At 35.2% G+C, this 23,902-nt stretch overlaps 1 protein-coding gene across 1 annotated transcript in view; it reads right to left on the minus strand.

Moving 5' to 3' along the window:
• The window catches only part of LOC138707518 (uncharacterized), a 267,699-nt gene extending 245,156 nt beyond the window's left edge, over nt 1-22,543 (minus strand). Inside the window, exons 1-5 of the mRNA XM_069837044.1 lie at nt 22,291-22,543; nt 15,258-15,399; nt 12,700-12,819; nt 11,142-11,267; nt 7,860-8,004 (exon numbers count right to left, since the gene is read on the minus strand). Coding sequence (XP_069693145.1) covers nt 7,906-8,004; nt 11,142-11,267; nt 12,700-12,819; nt 15,258-15,389 — 477 coding nt within the window. The 5' untranslated portion in view covers nt 15,390-15,399; nt 22,291-22,543 and the 3' untranslated portion in view covers nt 7,860-7,905. The remainder of the gene's footprint in view (nt 1-7,859; nt 8,005-11,141; nt 11,268-12,699; nt 12,820-15,257; nt 15,400-22,290) is intronic.
• Between the last annotated feature and the right edge of the window lie 1,359 nt (nt 22,544-23,902).

Raw genomic sequence — 23,902 nt, forward strand, 5'->3', positions numbered from 1 at the left:
AATCCACTCTGTCCACATCAATTTTTTTAGGATCCCCATAAGTTTATTCCAATCCACTCTGTCCACTCTGTCCACACCAATTTTCTTTAGGATCCCCATAAGTTCATTCCAATCCACTCTGACCACATCAATTTTCTTTAGGATCCCCATAAGTTTATTCCAAACCACTCTGTCCACATCAATTTTCTTTAGGATCCCCATAAGTTGATTCTAATCCACTCTGTCCACATCAATTTTTTTAGGATCCCCATAAGTTTATTCCAATCCACTCTATCCACTCTGTCCACACCAATTTTCTTTAGGATCCCCATAAGTTCATTCCAATCCACTCTGTCCACACCAATTTTCTTTAGAATTCCCATAAGTTTATTCCAATCCACTCTGTCCACACCAATTTTCTTTAGGATCCCCATAAGTTTATTCCAATCCGCTCTGTCCACACCAGTTTTCTTTAGAATTCCCATAAGTTTATTCCAATCCACTCTGTCCACACCAATTTTCTTTAGGATCCCCATAAGTTTATTCCAATCCACTCTACCAAATGTCTTTTCTTGGTCCACAAATACTACATAACTTACACTTCTTTATTCTTCTCGAGATATCTTTCCCCGATTATTCGTAGCAGTCCAACTGCACCTCACGTAACTTTTCCCTTCTGAAGCCAAACTGCTCTTCTTCCAGCAGTCCTTCCATCTTAGAATACGAACGCTGATTCAGTATTCGCAGGAGAATCTTCGCTGAGTGCCATATCAGGCTGATAGTCCTGAACTCGTTGGATTTCTTTGTTTTATTTTTCTTCTGTATTGCCAACGACACTGTCTCCGTAAAATCTTCAAAGTAATTCGCCTTTTTCATACATTTCGTTGCATAATGTTTGTATTTCCTTCACCCAAGCATTTCACTAATTCAATGGGGATTTCATCAACTCCTCTTGCTTTCCCATTCATAATTTCCCTAAGCGCTAGTTCAACTTCTTCCCTTAAAAAATATATTTTTTTTTTCGTCTTCTCTTACCACTGCTTCGTCTTCTATAGCCCTAGTTAAGTCATCTGTACGATTTCCTGTCATATAACTCGTGTACATATTTCGTCCATCTGTGCAGTACTCCTTTCGTGTCTGTTATTTCATTCCCTACTTCGTCATCTAACAACTACATGGATTTCTTGTTCTTATTTGTGAAGTGCAAGCATTTTACTTCCCGGTACATTCAATCATATCTTCCTATCGTCTCTAGATCTTCTATTTCTTTACATTTCTCTTTCATCCAGACTTCCTTCACCTTATCAGTTTCTCTCCTCAGTTCAGTGTTTATTTTCCTGAAGTTTCTTCTAACTACATTTGTGTTAATGTTTTTCCACACCGGCTCCTAAATGTAAACACTACACTTATATAATCAGGAAAATAACACTCAATCTAACGTCAACACAACCACACCTACAGAGAGACTGAACTGTACTGCCGAGAATGCGGGAGACGGTTTGCCGCGTGTTGCATGGCTGACCTACATTATGTAAGCGACCGCTCTGCAGTAAAACAAAATTTTCGCTGCCAATTACTGTAGGCCTACTACTATTAATCTTCTTTAAGGTGCACGACCTATGAAAACACAATTTTTTTGTACGTGTAATTCATTCAAATGGCTAGAAATAATAAGAGGGTATGGAAATTTAGACGAAAATGTTCGTTTTAATTTTTGGACAAGCTAGATGTCATAAAGGTAAGAAAATAATTAATAATATATTAAACGAGTTAATTTCTTAATCCTTTCACCCAAATGCATGTTCTAGAGCTCTAATTAATTCTCTAATTAAAAAACTTAGGGCGTTTTCCATTTCGGAATTTCGGTTCGGTTTAGGGATTAGCCGTGTTCTTCTTAATTTAAAATAAACCTTTCCTCTTGAGTATTATGACTCAGTAAGGTTCTATTCCCCTGTTTGAAATGTACCGTCTTCCATCTTTATTTACCACGATTCCTAAAAAACGAACGAAAATGCTTTCGAGCTCGTACTTATGCATTGTTATCGGTTTCATATTCTGTGGGTACATGCTCATAAACGTCTACAAAATTTACTCTTCCAAGACTGATTTTAACCGCTTGAGAAGAACCCAAACAATATAGACCTGTACATGCTTCATGACAAAGGAAATGCACTTCTAATGTTCCTGAAATAAAACATTCATGACAAAGGAAATGCACTTGAAATGTTCCTGAAATAAAACATTAATGACAAAGGAAATGCAGTTTAAATGTTTCTGAAATAACACATTCATGACAAAGAAAATGCACTTGAAATGTTCCTGAAATAAAACATTAATGACAAAGGAAATGCAGTTTAAATGTTTCTGAAATAACACATTCATGACAAAGAAAATGCACTTGAAATGGTCCTGAAATAAAACATTTTGAATGACACAAATAAAATGCACTTGAAATGGTCCTGAAATAAAACATTTTGAATGACACAAATAAGTGAACAAGAACACAAGTTATAACAGCAATTACAATTATGAAACATTTAATTGCCCAGCAAGAGACTAAGATTAAGCGCTTTGTTCAGTGTTATGTTACCTAAAGCCTTGGTTTTCTTGAAGCGAAACATGCGAGGTGCGAGGCCCTTCATCGCAATGACGCTGCGAAGCTTAAGGTTTCTCAAGCTGCTACTTCGCGTGAAGGATTAGTTGTTGCGCGCACGTTATGTCCGGCTTTTCCCTTCAAAATTGAAGGCTGTATTTCCAAAGTGATGTACCACCATTTTTTTTACTTTAGCATAGCAATACATTGAAAGGGCCTTCCTTGAACGCATTAAACAGAAGTTGCTTTCAAAACGACGGTAATCTCGGTTTGGAAAGCAATAGAACATTTAATGTTATTTTCAATACTTCGTATTTCCGTGCTCCTTTTACTTCCAAGGAATCGCATTTCCACTGGTCCAGTACTAACGCTCTATATAGGCACGTGATGACGTGATGTATCATGGCGGATGCTTATTAGTCTGCTTTGTGTGATTGCGATTGTGTGCTAATATACAGGGCGTCCCATAATCTTACCCACCTTAAATAACTTTGTACGCAAGCACCAAATGATAAATTGTTTCATAAAAAAGTATACAGGGAGAAATTATATTGATGGGGAGGCAACTTTGTAGCGTAATTTATTAATGATATAAGAGTACTAACATTGCTTTTTTTTAAATGGCACTATGTACTTATTACTCAGTACATCAATTAAACTCCTCAAGATCTGTCCAAAAATGTATCACAGTGGGTCATTCTAATAAAAAAAACATTAAAAAAAGGAACGTTATTTGATGCCTTGAAGGCATGGTTCCTGTGCAAAGTTCGTACAAAGGAAGTGGTTTGACTTTAAGTTGGTTTAAACAATACGCAGTAGGCCTACATTGCAGCTATCCAGGGTCTCGTAACCCATTCCGCGTAGCTTTGGTTTACAGTAAACAATTTAAACCAAATGTAGCACAGATCATTCACTCAGTCATCAGTGTTCAGCGGAATGAAACAAAAGCTACATGTAATGGGTTGCGCGACCCTGAATTTCATCTGCAATGTGCTACGTATTGTCTACACCAACTAAAAGCCAAACCATTTCATACTATGCACAGGAACCATGCGTTCCGTTTATTAACGTTCTGTTTATCAAAATGGCCCACTGTGATATATTTTTTAAAGGTCTTGAGGAGCATAATTCAGTAATCTTTATATGAAACGAGTCAATCAAGATATTAGAAGAAATGTCAGAAGGAAGTGAAATTGAGAGAGGAGTGCGTCAAGGATGTCTTTTATCACCTACACTGTTCAACATCTACTTGGAGGATTAGGTAAATAACTATTTTCAGAACATGGGTGGAGTGATAGTATGAGAAAGAAGAATAAATTGCATAAGACTTGCTGATGATACGGCGTTGTAAGCAGAAGAGGAGATGATACTAAGGGATATGCTACTGGAGCTATATGACAGCTATGAGAAGTATGGAATAGAGATAAACGCAAATAAGACGAAGACCATGGTCATAGGAAGAAAAGTAAAGAAGATAAACTTGCGAATTCTAGATGAGGCAGTAGAACAAGTGGGCAGCTTCAAATACTTGGGGTGTAGGCCTACTATAAGCAGTAACATGAGCTGCTGCCAGGTAGTCAAAAAGAGAATAGCAATGGCCAAGGAAGCTTTTAATACAAAAAGGAGCATCTTCTGAGGACCTCCGGAAAAAGAACTAAGGAATAGACTAGTGAGTGTAGCATTGTATGGGGCAGATACATGTACATTACGCCGAAGTGGAGAGAAGCGAATAACAACATTTGAAATGTGGATAAGGAGAATAATGGAACGTGTGAAGTGGACAGAGAGAATAAGAAATGAAGCTGTGCTGGATGGAATGATGCTGAAACTGATCAGGAAGAGGAAAAGCAATTGTTTGGTGACTGGCTGAGAAGAAACTGCCTACTGAAGGATGCACTGGAAAATCCAATCTACACCTTTTCTTTACAACCCACCGTTGTTTCTTCCCTCTAGACCTAAAGCTATTTGCTGAAGCTTCGCAGTGCGCGCCTCGGATCGGTCCGAGTCTGCAGCTTTAGAAACCATTCACTACGGCTCTTGTAGTCCGGGTTTGTGCAAGGCTGTCTCGCACCTCGCAAGCGTCGGTTCTGAAAAATCAAGCCTTAAGGTGACGATATTCCTGTAAAACAGCCCCTACCGCATTGGTATTCTGTTGCATGATAACACAAATGTGTACTATTATTGTATGCGATCTATCTCGAGAAACTATGAGTATTCTGAAAGTATGCCTATAGTCCATCTTCTAATCGCGCTTTGCTGCAAGCGAAATTTATGGTTTTGTTGCTGTTTTGAGTGTAATTATCCCTCGACGTCTTTTAGTGTCAAAGTAACCTAGCACAACCTGCATATACTGTATATACAGATTGAACCGTGAGTAATGGCATTAATTTCAGGGTGGGAGGGTACTTTTTTGAGGTATTTCAACTAAAAAGTTTAAATACAGTTCTGCTCGTTTTTGCTTTCTTTTCGGGACAAAAAATGTTTTATATGAAATATTTCATAGCTTATTTTGTGAAAGCTATTCACTTAATTCCTAATGTGCCAATTCAATTTTGGAGAGCAGTGTATTATGATAATAAATGATTGAGAGAATATAAGTTTCAGCCTTTCAACGTGCAGAAATTTGATCGGAACAAATGTAACATTGCCAAATTCCTGTGCAGAACGAAAGGTTACATTTGTTTTAATCGAATTACTGCATATTTAAAGGACAAAACTAAAATTCTTTCAATCATTTACTATTATAACGCAGTGATCTCTTAAGTTGGTTGAGCATATGGGGAATTAAGTCAACGGCTTTTCCAAAACACGCCATTAAATATTTCATACAATACAATTTGTATCTCCGATAGGAAGCTAAAACGAGCAAAATTGTATTAAAATTTGTTGTTAGAAATATCTCAAACAAAATCCCACTGAAATTAACGACATTACTTACGGTTCATCCTCTCTCCCTCTCCCTCTCCCTCTCCCTCTCCCTCTCCCCCTCCCCCTCCCCCTCCGTGTGTGTGTGTGTCTGTGTCTGTGTGTTTTTTGTGTGTGTGTGTGTGTTTTTGTGTGTGTTTTTTTTGTGTGTGTGTGTGTGTTTTTTGTGTGTGTGTGTGTTTTTTGTGTGTTTTTTTTGTGTGTGTGTTTTTGTGTGTGTGTGTTTTTTTGTGTGTGTGTGTTTTGTGTGTGTGTGTGTGTTTTTTGTGTGTGTGTGTGTGTTTTGTGTGTGTGTGTTTTGTGTGTGTGTGTGTGTGTGTGTGATTCCAACAGAAATGGTGTCGAGCTCGCAGTTATTATTATTATTATTTTTTTTTGGTTTCATATTCTGTGAATGCACGCTCGTAAACTGCCAGAAAATTTACTCTCGCAATACTGATTTTAACTGCTCGAGAACAAGGAACCCAACTAATGTACCTATTCAACTTCTTCTGAACAAAGAACGCAATTGCTTAAGAGTAGGGGAGAGTTGGGTAGTATCGGACATTGGGTAATATCGGATACTGCGTTTCTTTCATCTACCACCGGATGGTAGTACCTGAATAACATGGTTACGTTCCTGTATGCGGCATCACAGAAACGTAGCCATGTCATTCAGGTACTATCATCTAGTGGTAGACGAAAGAAACTCACTGTCCGATATTACCCGATGTCCGATACTACCCAACTCTCTCCCCTATACCTATCTCTTGACAAGGCAATGCATTTCAAATGGCTCTGAAATAAAACATTTTGAATGACACAAAAGAGAAAAGAGCACAAAATAAAATATCAATTTCAATTTTCACACGTAATCACAGTATTAAGAAAAGCACATTCAGCAATCTTATTACCATCCCATTTGCATGCCCACATTGACAAAACAAAAACAGACACAAAATATGTAACAGTAACATTCAAAATTCTTTCAATCGTACTGAAATCACAGTCTAGTGTATACAGTCACGAAGCTTGAGTTTTGAGGAAGCTAAGAACAATAGACTACCGGTACTATTTCGCATTGTCTGTAATGAGGCGATATTAGCGATCCTAGTGGTTAGCAACTATCTATGGATGCATATATATTACGTATTGAGCTTCGTGACTGTATATACTAGACTGTGCTGAAACTCTCACACAATAATTACTGACGTACTCCAATTACTGAAATCACGAAGACACAATCGCTCACAATCGCACATTGACTGATACACCCCACTCTTGACCCTGCTCGCACTTTCACATTCTCAGAATCACCCCAAACTCACAGTAAAATACATACATACATATTCACGCTGACACACTCACGTATTACTGTCAAAACCACAATCACATTTATTCGGATAGGCCTAATCACAATTATCACACACAATTTCACTTACACTCATGGGTACGCTGTGGATTTTGCATATTTGCGTCTCTGCCCCACTTAAACGTAAGCAAGCATGGGCCAGTTTCATCATCAAATGTTAAAAATGCACTAACCCATTGTTTGTTAATAAGATATGCTAAAATGTTAATAATTGTGTTAACATTTTTTCGTGCATTTCGGTTCGAACAACGATTTCCACACGGATGTTAACTAAGATTTTGTCAAGTTTAGCGAAAATTTGGAATAGTATGAATCAGGCAAGTCTTTCCAGAATTGAAATTACTCTGAACGCGTTTCACTCGCTTCAAATAGAGAAACCCTGTGCAATATTACGATCTCTTTGGCAATTATTTGTTGTTGAAAATGAACAGCAAAACTGATGGTATGGAAAGAAATACAGGATCCCATTTTACTAATATAAAAAAGTCTTTGTTATTGGATTTGGTAACCAAATATAAAATAATTTGGAATGCGAAAAACAGACGGTGTTAAAATAAAAGCCAAGGATAACGAGTCGGTGTAAATTCACCCAGGAAAGCAGCCTTCGAATTAACTACATGCCATGAATCCATGCCAAATCACCTGCACAGAATAGCCAATCCTCGTCTCCCATATGTCCATTGTGTGGGCTGAATGAAGAGGTGGATTGGGACCACCCCGCCAAATGTCCAATCCTCCAGAAAGAAACCGTTAAAGAAAAATATCGGAGTGCAAGAGGAGGAATGGTTTCATCATCAAGTGTCCGGCTTTAGACCTTTTAATCTGTGCATATTTTCTATTACTAATGTATGTTTTCCTAAGTTTTCGAGAATATTTACATTGTTTTTGTGCATATGAATATATATATATATATCCCCCTCCCCCTCCCCCTCTCCCTCTCTCTGTCTCTCTCTCTCTCTCTCTCTCTTTACTTTCACACAAAGTAGAGAAAAAAATTAATGCAAGACAGACCTTTATCCGGACGTTGGCACCGGTGTCGTGTGTAGATGAGGATGTGTTACTCCAACTGGATGACCTGACACCAGTTCTCCTCCAGCCTGATTCGTTTTATCCCTGGTTCTGGACTGCAATCACCCAAATTGTGACCGCGCTCCTTCTGTAAAAGAATCAGATTGGTTCTTTAAAAGTTATTGCAATTTGTGAAGTACAAACACAAAATTAATTTTGAATTTTCTTCATAGCAAAACTAACTAGTCATATGACTATTACCTGCCAGGAAAAGCGCCACGGGGTTTCAGTTTTACGTTTTGTTTCACTTTTATCGGTCACAATATAAAACTATGAGCTCAGGTCCCACCAATAAGAAATTGCATCTTTGTTGTGGTGGAAGTGAAAATCAATCTGGTATTTGCCTTGAGAAGAAGTATATTCTTAGTTATGAGTTAGAAAACCAATAAAAAACCCTGATCTCATTGGTCGAACCCGTGATTTAAGCTCGTAACCTCCCGAATGAATCTAATTCGTTTAACATCATTCTTAAATGCAATTGTATTCAAATAATTAAAATACTATCTCATCATCATTCTTAAATGCAATTGTATTGAAATAATTATAATGCTATCATTTTGGTCCAGGGAGCATACATTTCGGTTCAATTCGTTAGATCATTAAATAACGAACCACAAATCAGGCGTCAGTCTCATATGGTGATAGGAGTTATCCAAGATTGGCCACGAAACATATTATTGCCGAAAGTATCAAATTTATTCAAATTACTGAAATAAGTAATGAAGTCCTATAACCTTCCCAAGATCAGAAAGTAACACTTGGCAAAACAAACACTACGATAAAGATGTGAGATGGGATCGTCGAGGAAAAGAAAAAAAGATGAAACCCGTAACACTGCAACATAAATTAAATTCATGGGAACACAGAAATATATATGACATGACCAAAGACAAATGCTTAAAACCAAACATACCTTTGAAAGAACGAACAAGTCCAGAAGTACACAAGCATACACATTGATAGAATGACGAAAACTCGAAGAATGCGTTACTGTCGGGGTAAGGAAGCTATTTTAAACCAAACAAGCGCGGAGGGAAATCCCCTCCCTTCCGCCGATGCTTATTAGATGATGTCATCATGGCTTACTGCGCATACCGTGAGTTGCTCAGGTCTTACCAAACACGCGCAGAGGGGAGGAGCTTTACAGCGGAGATGATGTCATCATTGCCTACCGCGTATATTAGGTTCATGCTGAGAGGATAGAAGGCCAAGAGGGAGCCATCCAATGAATGCTTGAAATCGGTGAGACTGATATGACGTCAAATACGCCTTCTACGCCCCATAATCCTCAGCGAAATACCGCCAAATATTCAATTGCTGTTATTGGTTTCAGTCATACGTAAACGGTTTACAATTAATATGGAGGTAACAGGAGTATTTGTAGATTATTATATCAATGTACATTTCACTGTTCATTATTCTATATACACTTTTAACACTTATATATCACTGATTAACTTCTAAACTGTTTTACTGTGTTAATTTTTAGAAAATTGCCTGGCTGATTAGTATCGAAGTTTTGTTCTTCATTGTCCAAAGCCTAGTGAAGATTCCACAGTAGAAAACCAGAAGGTAGCGCGGGATCTTCACTAGGCTTTGGACAATGAAAAACAACACTTAGAAACTAGTCAGCCAAATAATTTCCTAAAAATAAACACAGTACAGAAATTGAACAGTTGATCAGTGTTAAATTTATGTTAAATCAGTATAATAATTTGATAAGTTTTTAACACCTATTGGTGAAGCCGCACTCTAAGTGGAAACCATACAGAAACATTTTGGATCAACAGTGAGATTAGAACATGCCACTAACCCTTGAAGCTTGATTGATAATGATGATGATGTTGAGTTATCTAGTCTAACTTGAAATGTTCATGTCTAATAAATGAGAATTACAGTATTATGTTAATAAGGACTATAACATTAAAGTGATTAAAATGTTAGAAAATAAGAGTAGAACATAGGTATTCCATTGTTGTGACTGGAGACCGGCACAATATGATGCATTTTTTTGTACGGAGGAGGGACCCGAAGGCTTACACTGCAGCCTGAGGCTTATTGTGCTTACCACTCCTATTCTTGTGAATGATTGGCTAATATAAGAAGAAATTTATTTAATAGAATATGAAATTTGGGGATTAACATTTAGGCATTTTTTTTAATATGACACTAAATAAAACATAAAGTCTGCGTAATTAAACAATTTCTCAGCATCATCAAACCCTTACCTGAACCAAGTAATTGCATTGAAATTAACCAAAAAAGGTTATTATATTGTCTGACCTCAATATGACAACACAAGTAACTTTTCTGTTATATTCTGGTAAAATATTACACCTGCCGGGTAGCTCAGTTGGTAGAGCAGCTGGCTACAGACTGGAAGGTCCGGGGTTCGATCCCAGGTGGTGACAGGATTTTTTCTCGTTGCCAAACTTTCAGAACGGCCCCGAGGTTCACTCAGCCTCCTATAAAATTGAGTACCGGCTCTTTCCCGGGGGTAAAAGATGGTCAGAGCGTGGTGCCGACCACACCACCTCATTCTAGTGCCGAGGTCATGGAAAGCATGGGGCTCTACCTCCATGCCCCCCAAGTGCCTTCATGGCATGTTACGGGGATACCTTTACCTTACCTTTGCCATTTAATATTGTTTTCTAAGATGAAAAAACTATAAAGGTGCAAAACGTGCATAAATTAACAAGTAAAATTGATGTTTAAAACAGTAATTTGCACGTATATACTGAAAGAATTATGACTGGATTTGAAACAATGAGCAAATGTGGATTGGTAACCACTTGTTATTTTTGGCTCCTCGCTAGGGTTTAAAAAAATATGCAAAAAAATCCACTTGCTCTGGGTAATATCGGAATGTTGGTGGAATGGAAGGTTTGGGTTTTTTAAAGTGTTTTGTGTGAAATTTTCTCAATAAGCTTGTTTCCTTATAACATCGGGTAAACCCTGATTATAGAAGAAGGCTATTAACAGAAGGGTAAAATCGTGATAAATACGAAGATTCTTTTAAATTACAAATATTTTACCCAAAGAAGTTGAAGTATGAAAAATATTTGGTGTTACTGACATTTTACATCTCGTGAAAATCCTTATTTCAATAGCACTAAGGCTTGGTTTACCCCCAGACTATGACATTTCATATTTTGCCTGTCTCTAGTCAAGACCCTAAGGGTCATATTGTGTAGGTATTAAGTTCAATATGTATTCAAAACTAACCTTTCTTTTGCCGCTGAAAAGCGGATGCGTTGTGTTCTGACTTTGAAACTCCTCACTGTGGCATTGCTGGGGATGAACGATGTATTGAACGTTAGGCCAAGGCATCTTCACGAGGTCAAGCTTAAACTGGAAAACAAATGACACTTAAAGTGAGCTAATCAGATTTGACAATTTTTTGTAGAGCGTTAAGTAAAATAACAAGCTTAAAGAAATGAACATTTTTGTTTTGTTGTGCAATCTTTTGCTATCGATAATAAATAACTGTAAATGATTAAGGTTCGGATGAAGTAGCTGTATCAGGATAGGCATCCTTGGTCCGTGCGTTTTGTTTACGAACCTCGCGTGTAATGTCCACTGGGGAACGCTCTTCTCAGTAGGTAGAGCAGGGATGGGCATCCTGCCTCACTTGAGAAATAATGCCTCACTGACCTTCACAGAGCTTATCGCTCTGAGTGACATCATCTTCACAGATCCCTTTTTTCCCTCACGTAGCTCCTAGGCGTGGGCAGGTTCTATATCAGTTTCATAAGCAATATCAGTGGTGGCATAATGGCATTATCAAAGCAGTGTGTACGCGTTAGAAAACGATTTTTTCATGAGAAATGGGAGGAAGAGTTTTTTTTTTTTTTGCTGTTTAGAAGGGGAGAACATACGATGTATGTTATGCTCGAAAATCCTATTAGGCATTAATAAATTTAATATACAACGACATTACTCCTTATGTCATAAATAACATGCTGAATTAGAAGGTAAGACAAATTAAATGTTATTTTTCGTACTATTCCGAAGAAAATTTATGATCTTAACATTTGCATAGTATACTAAATATGACATTATACCTTAAACACGCTGCATTAAAAGGTACGAGGAATTAAATGTTGTTTGTACGTATTATTTCCAAAAGAAATTTATAAAAAAAAAAAATATCAAATGTGCGTAGAAAACGAAATATGATTTTCTGAAATTATTTTAGGTCGAGACCGTGCAAATCTATTAAGTAATCTTGATAAACGCCAGAATATTCAAGAAAATAAACGTAGACAACGTGATGGAATATTATTGGCTAGTTACGCAATTTCTCGCCAGTGATTTAAATCAATTCAGCGACGGAGAAACAGTAAAGAGGTTTATGACTAAAGCTGCCGAATTAATTTGCCCAATTGAATAAAAGTTTTCGAGAGTCTTACGTTACCCAAGCGCTTTCCTAATAATTCGCCACTGACCTCCTTAGCGATTACGATAAGGTGACGCATGTCACAGCAGTTTATATTTCCCATCCCACACTGCAGTCCGCTCTCCTAGTAAACAAACTATTTCAAATCGAGTGCCTCACGTAACCGAAAATTCTGCCCATGTATGAGGTAGAGTGTAAAGGAGTAGTGTTTAGTCTGAAGCAAGTCAAGGCCATATCCTACAGCTATTTTATCCGAATCTTACTTATTGCAGTTAATAACTTAAACATTGACAACGCAACAGATCCCAAAGTTGTGTAGTTACTGGGATAGTTTATCCAAATAGTATCAAATTCGAGCAAAGATAGTGTAAATGTAAAACTAACCGCTAGGTCAACAGCAGTACAATCCTCGTCTTTTTCATTTGACCACACAAGCCCCGCATGCTGCGGATTGTTGCATGGTAGGCCCTGTGAAGAACGCCTGTCATTGAAATTGACCGACACCTGAAAAAAAACGATATCAAATTATCGGTATCACGTGAAGCAAAAGCAGAATGGGAATGTTATCAGTTTTGGTAAACTTCGCCAAAGCGATAAATAATTACAAGACTTCGTTGAATTGCCACACGCAGCATGCTATCAGGTTGCCGATGTACGGTAGTATAGAGGAGGTCAGCGACCGCCCGGTCTCGTAGTATCGGCAGTTCATGTTAAGAGTTGTGACCGGTCCAAATAGATAGAGCAGCTACAGGTAATGTATACATATGTAAGCACTTGTTTTTGTATTACTGTGGTTGGAATAGTCAAAGGTTAACATTTGTTCAGTGCAGACAAGAATTCAATCAAACATACTACAATGAGAGTGTTGCTGTTACAAATAATTGCCCCTGGAATATTCTTACCCCCGCAGCCAGCCTTGACCCGTTGGGGAACGTGGTTGGATGCTGTTAATTATTATGCAGAACATTACAGCAAAATAATGGAGGTAATTGATGCATTGGATAGCACAGACAGTTCCGCTGTTGCAGCTATAAAACCATTGCCTTCTGAACAGCTATTGGAAGATATTCTGTCCATTGATTCTAATTTCAGATTCGTGTCCAAAAGTATCATCTTGTTAGAATCGTCTAAGCTACAACTCTCATAAGCTCTTAATATAGTGGATAAAGTATCACAAACCGTTATCCAAAATAACAATTCACTAATTTCAGAAAAAGTGAAATGTAAGTTGAGGAACATTATTGCTAAAAATTCTGCCTATTCACAACTTCGTATTATAAATGATGTACCATCAGGTCACGACAAGACATCTGAAGTTGGTGTACTAAAAAGTAGTGATTTCCGTTCTTCAAATATGTAGACCTACGTGTGATGTTGAACGTACATTTTCCCAAAATAAAAACTGTTCAAGTGACCATCGGAGGAGGTTACTTTGCAGTCGCTCAAAATGTACGTAACTCTTCACTGCAATGCACATATTCAAGGATGATGTGAGTATCTTACATTAAATTTTGAAAGTTAATATATCTCACTGCAAAATAATTGTGTATTTACATTTTAGACATTTCCTACTTCAAAGGTCATTCATTATATTTCTTGAATGCAGGATACAGGTTTTATTGTAACCGCAGTATACTGCTCAGTGTTTACATCAGAGACATACTCCATTCTTTGCACGCCCCATTCTCATACAGTCTATACCGCGTGCGCAGTAAACCTTGCGATTCTCGTGGCAATTCCACGAAGTCTAATAATTACTACCGCTTCGACGAACATTATCTCAATTTTAGTGCAACTTTCAATATTTCCATATCAAATAACTACAAATAGGGCCTATAATCTTATCCAGAAATATGAAATGATCATACTTATGCATTAAATTTAATACAGAATGTCTCAAAATGTACTGTACACTTTTTGAAACACTGTATCTCAGCAATGAATTCAGATAAAATATTTATATACAAACAGAATGAACCGTAAGTATTGTCATTAATCAGGGGGTTATTCTTTGTGATATTTCAAACAAAAAAGTTTAATACAATTTCACTCATTTTCGCTTCCTCTTCGAGATAAAAATTGTGTTATGTCAAACATTTCATAGAGTGTTTTGGGAAAGCCTTTGGCCTAATTCCAAATATGCTCAGTCAATTTAAGAGAGCAATGAATTGTTATAATAAATTATTGAAACAATTTTAGTTTTGTCGTTTAAATGTGCAGAAATTTGATCTAAACAAATGTAGCATTGTAAAATTCCTTTGCAGAACGAAAAGTTACATATTTTTTTTTCTGATCAAATTTCTGCACATTTAGAGGACAAAACTAAAATTACTTTCATTCATTTATCATCATAATACACTTTTCTCTTAAATTGACTGAGCATATTGGGAATTAATTAAATAGCTTTCCCAAATACGCTATGGAATATTTCATGTAAAGTAAAGTTTTTTTTTTTTTTCCTCGAAAGGGAATGAAAAACGAACTAAACTGTATTAAACTCTTTTGTCTGAAACATCTCAAAGAAAACTCCTGAAATGATTGAAGTTACGGTTCACCGTGTAAGTTATATTGTATAATCATACATTTATCATTATATTTTATGTTTTATGTTTTTAATTCAGAACAGAATAAAATGCTTATTCAAAAGCTCTTTGACTTACTACAATGCAAGCAACAATATCTGATCTTCGTGTCTCTGATTCGCCTTAAATGATTATTCTTGGCAATTTTAACTGCGCACTAAAAACCTTAGGCAATTACATAATAAATTCTTTATGTCATGAACCTCATTTATCGATAAGATGTCGCTCTTCCAGGCACCACCCATAAATTAATGTCAATAAAATGTGCATATTTATGTTACATTAACGTATAGGCCTACAAAACCGTAGTACGTATGTACCAAAATGGGCTATAATGAAAAGAAAGAAGGTGAAACTTACATTTATGCGCACTTCACACCCAGACTTGTGCCAGAACTTCATTCGGCGTTCCACAACTTCAGAATCATATCCGCTGGGAAAGAACTCCATGTGCATGTCATCGTTACCCGAACGCTTAAAGATGCAAGCCATTGTGTAACACCTACAAAATCGCAAAATCGTGATAAAATATAGGCCTAAAGTTTGATTAATTCATTAGGTTATTTTATTTTTTGCGTGAGAAGCACAAGTGCCAGATAAAGATAAGGAAATTTGTGTTGCAAGTTATCTAGTGTAATTTTTATTCATAATTGATTAAATTGCGATCTTACTCGTGTTCATTGTGTAAGCATGTGCGGCTTACAGCTGTTTCGGTGCATCTTCACACCATCCTCAGAGCCTACTAATCTCGGCGTCATCTCGAACTTCGCTGCCTGTTGTTTGGGTGCGTTCGATTGTTTAAAAGTGTTGAAATGTGGTATCAATTAGAGTGTGTGTGTTCTGAAATTGGTCTGTGTGTTGAGAATTTGATCAGGGTGTGTTTTAGTGTGTCTGTATATTTCGTACTGTTCTAGTGTGTTAAGTTTTTGGTTTTTGGGTTATATGTGTAGGATTTCCATGTCTGTATTTATGTTATTGTATGTGTGGTTAGCATTAGTTATGTGTTCGGCATATGTAGATGTATTGTGTCCTCTGGTTATTGCTTTAATGTGTTCTTTGTATCGAGTTTGGAATGATCTGCCTGTCTGTCCAATGTAGAAACTGTCGCAACTATTGCATGTGAGTTTGTATACCCCTGTGTGGTTGTATTGATTTGTTTGTTTTTTTTTGTGTTGAGATGTCTTTGTAGTGTGTTTTCTTTTCTGTATGCTATGTTGTATTTCTGTTTTTCAACAATCGAACGCACCCACACAACAGGCAGCGAAGTTCGAGATGACGCCGAGATCTAGTAGGCTCTGAGGATGGTGTAAAGAAGCACCGAAACAGCTGTAAGCCGCACATGCTTACACAATTAACACGAGTAAGATCGCCATTTAATCAATTATTTATATTCAAGTGTTAAAAGTGGTGTACGAAAGATTCAACATGAATTTTTATTCGCTTCAAAAAGCTGTAAATAATTCCTGTTCACTTTTACTAATAGGACCTATACAGAGAGGAGCATTTATCAAGACCCGAGGAAGTATTTCGTTGCTGTGGCGTTTGAAGTAGACCAAAGTCATAAATGGAATAGTGAGGATCTTTGTGAAAGTAAAGAACAATTTGATCAAAAGTTGTGAAAAATGTAATGCAGCGAATGGGGGACATTTTGAGCAACGAATGTGAGTTCGACAAGTGCAAATTCTAAAACTCCTATTGTAAGTGCTGGGATACAGTAGCGTACAGTAGCGCGTCTGGCAGTAAGTAAACAAAGCAATAGCACGGCGGGACTGGCACAGCCTGAATCAGAATCGTGGTAAATGCTCCTCACTGTATGTAAACCCTTAGAGAATGATAGTTGATGCTAAACAAATAAAATACAGCCTCTAAAGAAAAAGGAAATTGTAACCATGAATACGAATCAGTTACGCATTTCGACAGATATAAATGAATATATTATTATTGTGCAGCAGCAATGATGTCATGGAAAAATCATTTTAAAATATTGTAAGTTATAACACGGTAATTATGTAGGGATGTGTTTTTCACATTTAAGTTGACAAAATGAGAATTCAATATTGAATTAAATTTCATTGTGTAGCTAATGCAAAACATTCGAAATGCTTAGGCCTACAGAATAAAAATAGCTCGCAGTTTCAGACTATGCAAGACATACTGTGTTGCTTTGGATTTTGAATAAAAAAATATGCTTAGGCCTAAACACTGATGCATACTTAATTTGTATGTAAACATATCAAACTGAAATATTTCAACGCTGAATAAAACAGAAAACTTTGATTGTGATTTAATAATATTGCTTTTAGTAGGGTCTATACTTACTTACAAATGGCTTTTAAGGAACCCGAAGGTTCATTGCCGCCCTCACATAAGCCCGCCATCGGTCCCTATCCTGTGCAAGATTAATCCAGTCTCTATCATCATATCCCACCTCCCTCAAATCCATTTTAATATTATCTTCCCATCTACGTCTCGGCCTCCCTAAAGGTCTTTTTCCCTCCGGTCTCCCAAATAATACTCTATATGCATTTCTGGATTCGACCATACGTGCTACATGCCCTGCCGATCTCAAACGTCTGGATTTAACGTTCCTAATTATGTCAGGTGAAGAATACAATGCGTGCAGTTCTGCGTTGTGTAACTTTCTCCATTCTCCTGTAACTTCATCCCGCTTAACCCCAAATATTTTTCTAAGCACCTTATTCTCAAACACCCTTAACCTATGTTCCTCTCTCAGAGTGAGAGTCCAAGTTTCACAACCATACAGAAGAACCGGTAATGTAACTGTTTTATAAATTCTAACTTTCAGATTTTTGGACAGCACACTGGATTATAAGAGCTTCTCAACCGAATAATAACACGCATTTCTCATATTTGTTCTGCGTTTAATTTCCTCCCGAGTGTCATTTATATTTGTTACTGTTGCTCCAAGATATTTGAATTTTTCCACCTCTTCGAAGAATAAATCTCCAATTTTTATATTTCCATTTCGTACAATATTCTGGTCACGAGACATAATCATATACTTTGTCTTTTCGGGATTTACTTCCAAACCGATCGCTTTACTTACTTCAAGTAAAATTTCCGTGTTTTCCCTAATCGTTTGTGTATTTTCTCCTAACATATTCACGTCATCCGCATAGACAAGAAGCTGATTTAACCCGTTCAATAACGTAGGGTCTATAAATAGGCTAATTATGGCGGCCGGGAAACCACTTTGACATTTTATTATTGGCTCAAGGGTAAAACATCAAAGCGGGGTAATTCTTCAGAAAAACTACACCAAGGAGGGCCCATCTCTCTTCTCCTTCTACTAATTAAGATCAAAACATGCGAGAGGTCCAAAACGAATTACTACGGAAATAGTGTTTCTCCAGTGGACTATACATCCTGGACTTTTTGAGTGTTAGGCCTATATTGGTAACAAGAGTGAAGGTTGTTTATGTACGCGCCACTAGAAAACATGTGAAACAAGTCGAAAATCGCTAGGATTTATAATATAATATGCAGTAGGTTTACTGGAAATTTGATGTGATCACTAGGAGAATTGTATGCCCACCCAACTCGCTCCAAATACATAGGCATGCCTTACTTATATACGTAACTCGTCGTGCGCGAATGAAGTAGACTGCCATATTTTCTTAGTGTGACGTAATGTTATGAAGGGGACCATGGGTTTCATCCTACAGTGTCACCAACTGTGGTGAACGTCTCGCACATTACTCCACACGTAATCAAACTCTCACATAATACTACACACCGCACTTAACCTAACCTAGCCAAACCTAACCTAACCTAACCTAACACTACACATCTAATCTAACCAAATCTAACTTCTCACATAATACTAGGCCTACAAACCTAATCTATTTTGTGTGCAATGTTGTCGTAAGTACTTGCTACGCCCAGCCATATAGTACGATGCCGCGGAAAGCATGCCAACAAGATGACAAATGTCCAACTCATTCGAACCACTGCTCATCAGTTTTACATTTTGATCCTGTCTTTTGTGTAATAAGCAATTCATTAGGCTAAAACAGTTAACATCCAATATACAGTGCAATAAGAAGTTAAATGTGACGTGAAAATGATAAATTGTGAAAAATTCGTTTACAGTGGCGCGAACATACTCAACCTTCATTGTGGAGGCAAACTAAAATCACGTGTTTATCGCTATATTCAAATCTATATAAAAATAGTGCCTCCAAAAAGACTAGCTCTTCTAAAGAATTTAATAATAATAATAATAATAATAATAATAATAATAATAATAATAGTGTCTTAATAGTAACCAATACAATAACAGTTCCAGAAGTCGAAACTTGGTGTGAAACGTGCAATGCAACACTACGAAGGCCTGAAGCCATCTTGTAATATGACACGTATGAAGTAATATCACAGATTCTTAGTTCTAATACAATTAAGTCTATATAAAAATAGTGCCTCCAAAAAGACTAGCTCTTCTAAAGAATATAATAATAATAATAATAATAATAATAATAATAATAATAATAATAATAATAATAATAGGTTTAATGATTATAACAATAATAATAATAATAATAGGTATAATAATGATAATAGGTTTAATGATTATAACAACAATAATAATAATAATAATAATAATAATAATAATAATAATAATGTCTTAATACAGTAGTAACCAATACAATAACAAAGAAAGTTCCAGAAGTCGAAACTTGGTGTGTAATGTGGCAATGCAACACTACGAAGGCCTGACGCCATCTTGTAATATGACACGTATGAAGTAATATCACAGATTCCTAGCTCTAATACCATTAAGTCTATATAAAAATAGTGCCTCCAAAAAGACTAGCTCTTCTAAAGAATATAATAATAATAATAATAATAATAATAATAATAATAATAATAATAATAATAATAATAATAATAGGTTTAATGATTATAACAATAATAATATAATAATAATAATAATAATAATAATAATAATAATAATAATAATAATAATAATGTCTTAATACAGTAGTAACCAATACAATAACAAAGAAAGTTCCAGAAGTCGAAACTTGGTGTGTAATGTGGCAATACAACACTACGAAGGCCTGACGCCATCTTGAAATATGACACGTATGAAGTAATATCACAGATTCTTAGTTCTAATACCATTAAGTTAAAATCTGTAACTGCGAGCACAAAAATTTTCCCTGCGACTTTATTTTAAGAAACACACTTGTGTAAATTAGTATGGTTAGGCCTCTAGTAATGTGGAAGTTACATTATACTCAAGTCTATATAAAAATAGTGCCTCCAAAATGACTTGCACTTCTAAAGAATATAATAATAAAAATAATAAAAATAATAATAATAATAATAATAATAATAATAGTGTCTTAATAGTAACCAATACAAAAACAAAGAAAGTTCCAGAAGTCGAAACTTGGTGTGAAACGTGGAATGCAACACTACGAAGGCCTGACGCCATCTTGTAATATGACACGTATGAAGTAATATCACAGATTCTTAGCTCTTAATACCATTAAGTCTATATAAAAATAGTGCCTCCAAAAAGACTAGCTCTTCTAAAGAATATAATAATAATAATAATAATAATAATAATAATAATAATAATAATAATAATAATAGGTATATAATGATAATAGGTTTAATGATTATAACAATAATAATAATAATAATAATAATAATAATAAAAATAATAATAATGTCTTAATACAGTAGTAACCAATACAATAACAAAGAAAGTTCCAGAAGTCGAAACTTGGTGTGTAATGTGGCAATGCAACACTACGATGGCCTGACGCCATCTTGTAATATGACACGTATGAAGTAGTATCACAGATTCTTAGTTCTAATACCATTAAGTTAAAATCTGTAACTGCGAGCACAAAAATTTTCCCTGCGACTTTATTTTAAGAAACACACTTGTGTAAATTAGTATGGTTAGGCCTCTAGTAATGTGGAAGTTACATTATACTCAAGTCTATATAAAAATAGTGCCTCCAAAAAAGACTAGCTCTTCCAAAGAATATAATAATAATAATAATAATAATAATAATAATAATAATAATAATAATAATAATAATAATAATAATAGTGTCTTAATAGTAACCAATACAATAACAAAGAAAGTTCCAGAAGTCGAAACTTGGTGTGAAACGTGGAATGCAACACTACGAAGACCTGACGCCATCTTGTAATATGACACGTATGAAGTAATATCACAGATTCTTAGCTCTAATACCATTAAGTTAAAATCCGTGACAGCAAGCACAAAAATGTTCCCTGCGACTTTATTTTAAGAAACACACTTGTGTAAATTAGTAGTTAGGCCTCTAGTAATATCGAAGTTACATTATCTTCAAGTCTGCATAAAAGACTAGCTGTTCTAAAGAATTTAATTGTAATAATAATAATAATAATAATAATAATAATAATAATAATAATAATAATAATAATAATAATAATAATAATAATAATAATAATAACAATAGGTGTAATAATGATAATAAGTTTAATGATTTTGATAATAATAATAATAATAATAGTAATAATAATAATAATAATAATAATGTCTTAATAGTAACCAATAGGACTATAATAACAAAGAAATTTCCAGAATTCGAAACGTGTTAAACGTGGCGAAGCAACACTGGGCCTACGTTGACCTGACGCCATCTTGTAATATGACACGTCATATGAAGTAGTATTACAGATTCTTAGCTCTAATACCATTAAGTTAAAATCCGTGACTGCAAGCACAAAAATTTTCCCTGCGACTTTATTTTAAGAAACACACTTGTGTAAATTAGTATGGTTAGGCCTCTAGTAATATCGAAGTTACATTATTTTTGCCTTCCATGTCGTGTAATGCAGATTGACACGTCATGAATTGTCCAGTACCATTAAACATTACAATATATGTACTGCATAACCGTTAAATTAGTGAAAATCAAATTAATTCCATTACTTTTCTGTTAAATGTGTATCACCTTGCATCAGCAATGTAAATTTTGGCCTCTGAATTGCTAAGAAAATATGTGGAAGCAAAGATAGTTTCATTGCACAACGAAATATTCTTACTAACAAAACAAATGAAGACAATACGTTAATACTTTTATATTTAAATTAGATTTAGATAACAGTTTTGCCTGCAACTACATGAATAACCACAAACTTATGGCTAAAATTAAAAGTGGTGACGTAGGCACATCCCAGAGTATGCCACTAGTATTTTCAGTAATTGACAGTGCAGTTTTTAACTGTTCGTAATATAAATTTTTTTAAAATGATTTTAAGGAACCAGAAAAGTCAACAATAAATCTCACAAATAGTCATTACAGCAACTCTAGGAGTAAACTGCTAGAAAAGAAGAGGGAACTGTTAAAATGTTACTCACCTTAACACAAAATGGCGGACTGAGCTCACTTTCGTCTACAGGATTGTAACACTTCCGGCTGTCTATCTTAGGTGTTTACTTTGCACTACGTATATAACGTTCAAAAGATCACAAAATATTAAAAATAATGCTCAAATTATGTTCCGTTCGTAGATGGAATTAACTGCACTTACTGCCAGATTCGATATAACCGTCCACTAGCGTTAAATGAATTACGAAACCGCGAGTACTGAAAACACGTCTTCTCTCTTCACCAGCCCAGACAAAATGGACGAACGTAGGTGTGATTCACTTCACGCGGAAGTGACAAATCATCATTTGATTCGGGTTTTAAGAATTACCAATAACAGCTCCTTTAAATGGCTTGAGTTAATAAAAAAAACAACAAATATTAAACGTATTAATTATTAAATTAATTATCTTATTAATTTCCTTTATTTAAAAGCGTGCGATTAATATATTTTTAATATTATTTAAATTTTCGTGCTCTATTTACCACCTTTTCGCAACACTTTTCACTTCATTGGTCAGATGATAGACCTATTTACTTTATATAAAATATCCATTTATTTTTTATATAAGTCACGCGTATATTAATATAATAATGTATTCACAAATATTTTAATTAAAATTAATTCATATTATTTTATATTACAGTAAATATGTGATTATTAGTTACAAATTTGATCATGCAGTTGTTTGACCTTGTTCTGCCGATTACGTAATATTTCATAATTTCAAATTTGCTTTTAAAAAATTAATTATAATTTCAACACAAATATAAAATAAGGTCAGTAAAATATGTGTAATTTCCACACGGTATTATAATTAGAATTCAACACTTACATGCAGTTTTATTAATTTTATAACACATATGACTCGTCGCCATGTCATCAGGTTAGGCCTAAAATTTAGTAACAGTATGTAGTATATTTTTTGCATCTAATGTGGTACATAATTTCGTTGCGAAACCACAAAGATTACTTAAACTCAACAAGAAGAGAACAGTGTTATTTTTATTTAAATTTATGGATATTTCGTGAAGGTTAGTGGTCAAAAAATTTAATTTGCAACTCTCATTTAAAATGAGGTAATGTAGACTCTAATAGCCTACTGTAGGCATAATATCATAAATTCTTAATCAAATAAATGGTTAAATAATTGTGTAAAACATGTAGGCCTATTTTAACACAATTTAACTCATAAAATTGTGCCTACTTTCTGCTAAGTTGCATAACAAAAATCAGCTGATTTCATGATTCTGCTGTGTTTCAATTCAATTTTAAGATGTGTATAAAGAATTTAATGTAAAATATTGAAGTAATTCCCTTCCGAAAATACGAATATAGGCCTACAGACTTAAAAATAATGAATCTCTCCCAATAAAAACAAAATATTTTAAAGATTGCATGTTAATAAAAGTAGCCTCATTACATACGTTGCCTATAATGTATCTTGTTATTCGATTCTGATATTAAAATAAAATTGTCCATTAGCAAAATTTGATATAGGCCTACACGTTATGTACTTACTCTATGCATATAGCAATAATAATAGTAGGCCTAATTCTTAATCATTGACAATAATGCTATGATACATGAAGTTGAATTAT

The sequence above is a fragment of the Periplaneta americana genome, chromosome 10, assembly GCF_040183065.1.
Source record: "Periplaneta americana isolate PAMFEO1 chromosome 10, P.americana_PAMFEO1_priV1, whole genome shotgun sequence".
NCBI lineage: Eukaryota > Metazoa > Arthropoda > Insecta > Blattodea > Blattidae > Periplaneta > Periplaneta americana.